This window comes from Halyomorpha halys, unplaced genomic scaffold, assembly GCF_000696795.3.
Source record: "Halyomorpha halys isolate HHAL.00 unplaced genomic scaffold, Hhal_1.1 Scaffold2525.1, whole genome shotgun sequence".
In the NCBI taxonomy this organism is placed as follows: domain Eukaryota; kingdom Metazoa; phylum Arthropoda; class Insecta; order Hemiptera; family Pentatomidae; genus Halyomorpha; species Halyomorpha halys.
Genome location: NW_027105428.1, coordinates 23051 through 28807, shown reverse-complemented (window position 1 = coordinate 28807; position 5757 = coordinate 23051). Strand labels below are relative to the sequence as shown.

The 5757-nt window shown below is 26.5% G+C and overlaps 1 protein-coding gene across 1 annotated transcript in view; it reads right to left on the bottom strand.

Moving 5' to 3' along the window:
- Positions 1 to 854: 854 nt before the first annotated feature.
- Positions 855 to 5757, bottom strand: part of LOC106691598 (mediator of RNA polymerase II transcription subunit 14) — a gene marked incomplete at its 5' end in the record, with an annotated part of 17211 nt that continues 12308 nt past the window's right edge. The window contains 1 exon segment of the mRNA XM_067051256.1: positions 855 to 4893. Coding sequence (XP_066907357.1) covers positions 4753 to 4893 — 141 coding nt within the window.

Genomic DNA, 5757 nt, shown 5'->3' with positions numbered 1-5757 from the left:
TAGAGGACATTGTATTCATCATGATTAGATGCGTGAAATGGATGGTATCTTATTGAGTAAAAGGAAATTAAGATTAATGTAACTCATGTTAGATCTATGTATTCAAATTCAACAACCTCATAATTTCAATTTTTCTCCATAGGGACTAATTTATCAGAGTATGAACATTTTTCACATTCTCCTATAATATTTTATGCTTAGCTAACAAGGATTAAAACTTTGATCTACAAAATAGATTAAGGTTTAGCTTTTAAGCCAACGATATATAATAAAATTTAAAAATGTATACGATATTTATTTATCAATGGTTCATTCATGAATAAGGGTCGTATCCATGGCAACTTTATCTATTAGTTTCAACTATAGCTAATTTTTGTCTATCTTTCGGATTTGACTCATACTTCTCTGATAATTGCTATAAAAAGCAATACAATAATTTGGAACAATTCATTAGTTTTTAAAATGTTTAATCTACATATCTGAGAAACAATAAACCATTAAATTTTCTTATAAAGATAAGGTTAGGCTCTAAAATTTAAAGAAAATAATGAATTTTAGAAAATCAGTTTTAGTAGGACCCCACAAAGGCTTAGGTTGTTTTTATAAAAAATAGGTTTGATAAATAAGTGAGTTTTAGAACAAATTCTATTTTTAAAACTCAAAGTGGAGCAATACTATGATATAATAGTTTTTATAATGAAATGGTAAAGAAAATTGAAAACTAAAGTTCTTCTGTAATAATTAGACTTAATGTAATTATTTTTGGTAATTTATCTCTTTTCTAAATTCAAGCATTTGAAAATAATAAAAATGTTTCCAGCTTTTAGGGAAAAAGTGCATATCAATTAATAAAGTATATTTTGAATAATGGATTTATTCTTGATTCATTAATGTTATTCTTTCAAACATATTAAACGAAATCAAAATAGTAGAAATAAATGGAAGATATGTTTATATAATACACAATATTTAACGTCTATATACACAGTGAGTTATATAGTAACATGAATATAGGATATCATATATTATAAACATAAATTTTACAATTGGTCTAAATAATGAATCGATAAATTGCTATACTTTGTAAGAGCAAAAATGTGGCTCATCCTTCTTGAAATTGGGAACAAAAATTTATACTATTCAATGTCTACGAGATCAAATATAAAAGCAAATAATGGCGCCCAAATTTACTAACATCATTACAAGAGTTATAGTATGTGAATGTATACGTAAATATTCAACAAGAATGTATTTAAAATCTTAAGAGGTACATGCAAAATTGAATAAAAGCCATAATTAAAGAAATAAACATAAAAATTGTTCATCAATAATTCAAATAAATATATTTCTATATAAAATTAGGTTTTTTAAATTCTTTTAATTTTAAACATCGATAGCTTACTTCACAGTAGTGGTAAGTAGGGATGCAACATCGATGTCGATGTTTTTTTAACATCGATGTTTTAGTATTGAACATCAATTTTTTTTATCGATGTCGCATCTCTAGTGCTAAGTATATTTCCACTAACTTTACATAAATACAATTAAATATTACCTCTTTTAGGAAAATTAAATTTTTCATAAAGTTGGTGTGAATGTCTTAGCACTGCTGTGAAGTAAGCCATCGATATATTTTTTTTGGAATTCAATTACTTCTGATATAAATTTTAATATATTTTGGAAATGTATATGCATTAATTAGAAACTAAAACAAATAATATAGTTGGCCACATTTTTAACTCTTACTGTAGTATATGCCTATTATAGGCACACATTTAATTCTTTTCCCCTGTGGACGAGTATAAAACATCAAAAACGATACCCTGATTATATTTTTTCTGGGGAAATCATTTTTTAAAACAGGATTCACATATGTTTCAACAATTATAATTTGAGCTATTCACAAATAAGCAAGCTCTAAAATTTTTACAAACATATATACAAAAATAATTATACTAGAAGGATCAAGACATTACAATGATCTCCATTACATGATTATTCTACATTAATATTATATAATAATATAATACATTAATATAGTATTAACTACTTATCAATATCAACTCATAAAGAATAGGATATTTTTTCTAACAAATATGTTAGTAATCCTTACCTTTAATGCGAAATCATTCTCAGTTGAAAAAATTTTATTTCATAATAAAAAATTTATGCTTTGATAGTTTTTTTTTTATCTTACGATTATTAAAGTATAAGTTTCGTAATAGTACATAATGAGCCGATATAGGTAAAGGTTTTTGTTTATCTTTAACTATTTCAATATTAGGTATAATTTTTACAAATGATTACTAGTCAACGATAAAAAAAATTAGAAATTTTTTAAAACGATTATTATTTCAAAATCAATACATTTAATAGTAATTATCAAACTAAAAAGTATTATTAATACAAAAAACTTTAAAATTAAAAAAGGAATAATTGTAGTAGAAAAAAAAGTTTAGAAAAATTGGTTTTTATTTTTTTAACTCCAAATATTTTTAGATTAACATTTGATTTATATAAATTTCTAATAATATTATTCATATATATTTTCTGATTCAAAATTTTAAGCAATTAAAAATGTCTTCCATGTAAGAAGCACTTTATTTTTAAAATATTGTAAGAGGATTAGTTAGTAAGTGATAGAACAATCTGTATGATCACAGTTAAATTCTTAAAAACTGACTAATGATTGATAACAATTATTACATCTCTAATTTGCATTTTGATTCCTTAAAATATCAAATGAATCTTGTAGTACTGTATACTGATAAACTACTGTTTTAAAATTAAATTAAAAAAAAATCATTAAGATTAATTTTCTATAATCGATCAAAATAGGTTTTCTAATAACACAGTTTGTATCCGCCAGTAGTTGAACGGATGCCTGCTTACAAAGATACAATTTAATGTACAATTCAATAGAATTCTTGAAAAAGTGCATTTTTCAATAATTTATTTAAAATATGTTGTTTTAAATTTATACATACATAAATACAAATATATACATCAATTCGATATTGTTTTCAATATCTCCTAGAGATAAGCTCTCAATACATTGTGATGATTGACATTAGTGTTATTTTTATATTATTTTAACATGGTTCATAATTTTAAAATGTTATGTTGTATTCAAAAAACTTTTAAACTTCTTTGAAAAAAAAATACAATAATCTATCTTATCTTTATTTTTTCCTCTCCAACGTTTCGGCAATAAGGTCACTATTTTCACAATACACTATCAGGAAGAATATTAAACTCCTTATTTATAAATTAATAATAAAATTATTATCATTTGTAAATCTTAAACCAATATATCTGTATTAAAAAAACATTTTAAAAGCTATAAAAGCTATTATGCCCAAGATGTTTAAACCTTTAACCTTTCGAGCTCTATGGACGCATATGTGCGTTTGGCGAAAGTCATTCGTGTGGACTATGGCCGCATATACGTGTTTGTCAATTTTGCGATCAATATGCAGTCACTTTTGTGTAAAATTAATACAGGAGCACCCAAAACAAAAAATTGTTTTTGCACTTGTTGGATTTAGTCGTATATAATGCTTATATTTTACATCAAAACTGTATTGGTACCAAACAAAAATTTAGAGAAATTTCATTTAGCGCTAATAAAAGACAGTTTATGAAAATATACGCAAAGTTGAAGCGTGGCAGGAGGAGGATAAAGAAAATCTGAGAATTCACTGTTTCAGCTAATTGAAAGGCATTTTCTGTCAAATATGAGAATCGTGCGGACACAAAACAGTTGACAAGAAGAAATTGTGTTGTTTTTGTAAAAAGTAAGAGAAGGAGCAATACGCGATACGAATGCAAAAAATGTGATGGCAGTTATGTATCAACAATAATTATTTTGAAATTTTTCACACATGATTAAATTATTAATTTTTTATATATACATAAAATTAACTTTTTTTTATTTGATTGTAAAATTTAATGTTTATAATACTAAAAAATAACACTGTTTAGTTATTTAACCTTCTGCAAATAATTACTATAATTTATTACTGTATGCTCCTTGAAGTCACTTCAGTGTAGCGAAAAAGTATCGGAATACACCGGATCTCCGGCGATGGTTAGTGCTAACCGAGCTCCGTCCCTATGGACCGTTTCGGCTGTGAGTATTCAGAGCTCAAAAAGGTTAAAAACAAATATATCAATTAAATAATATTTTTGTATGCAATTTCCGTTTTACTTTGAGTAACTTCCAAACTAAAGGTAAATGTGTAGTATAAAAATATAATAGGAAGATAGTTGCTTGAAGTTCATAACCTTTAGTTTATCAAGTAAAAAGAAACATAAAAAATGTTTATAAATATTATTTAGTAAATATATTTGATTTCAAAGATTCAAGCAACATAGGCATAATAGTCTGTAAAAGAATTTTTTAAGGCAGATATAACAATTCAAGGTAGGCAATGCGGTAATAGATGCATAAATTTAAGGTAAAAAAGATGTATGTTTAAGATTCTTCACAATGGCCTACCGGGCGAAACGGAGAGAAAAAATTAAAGTTGAGATAAAGAATCATTTTTTTTTTCTTTTATAACTATATTAACAAATCTCAAAAAAGAAATTAAAAATACAACTTATTTATGAACAAATCTTATACTCCTAAAAAAAATTTTTAGGTGTGAGTAGTAAGCTGTAAAACAAAATAAAAATGGAAACAAACTGTTCGAGTCATTTTTTAAACTGCTTATCAAACATGGCAGTTTAATAGTTTAAATGCTAATATCACTGGGGGGCCATCATCGGATGGGGTCCGTTCATCACTTGAGGAGGATATTGTCCGGCGATCGGGGAGTGCATCATCGACGCTGGCGACTGCATCTGGCCTTGGCCCATCATCACGCCGACCGGTGATGATGCTACCACCTTAGTAACAAAATAAAAATTTCAGTTATTTATAAAATTCAAATAAAGGACACAGGCTGAGATACCACTAATAATATGTATCAACTAAAATGCTCCTGTGGAAAGATTTACATTGGTGAATCATTACAAAATCTAATGTATAAAGACAGTAGTAGATTGATTTTTTTTTTTTCATAAGCTCCATTATTAATTCAACTAATTCTTTATAGATTCTTTCCACTGTATCATTTATTTATTACTCACATTTATATGTATATAAATAATAATGTAATCAATCTACTACTGTCTTTGTCCATAGTTATTAATCAATTTTTTTCTCTCTCTAAATGATGGTTGTTGTCTTTTTGTTTTTTATAATAGCCTTGATGAAGACTTCAAAATTAGGTCGAAACGTCAGCATGGTTGTTTCTTTGCTGACCGGACCTCCCCCCTCCTCCCCCGATCATCTTCTCTAATCAGTAATCCACGGTCAACTATCTACACCTCATTGAAGCTGGTTTATTAAATTAGTTAATCAACGGTTCAGTATTCATTAAAATGTTACAATTGCAATTCAGCATTGTGTAGGTCTTTAAATTTTCCAGTTAGCTAATCATTTTTCAGACTAAATATTTTATGCAATGATTTATTTTCAAAACCTCAAGTCGCTCCTCCATCAGTAGGCCACACATTTTACATGAGTAAAGAATATTCGGAATAATAATAGTTTTGTAAATTTTAACATTTAAATTTCTGGGGAGAAGGCACCAAGCAATTTCGAAATTGAAAAATTATAAGCATTTTCCACCTACAACCTTGTCTTTTTTCTCCATTCATTTTGTTTTCTCTAGTTAATACTTCCTTTTTTTTTTTTTTTTTTTTTTT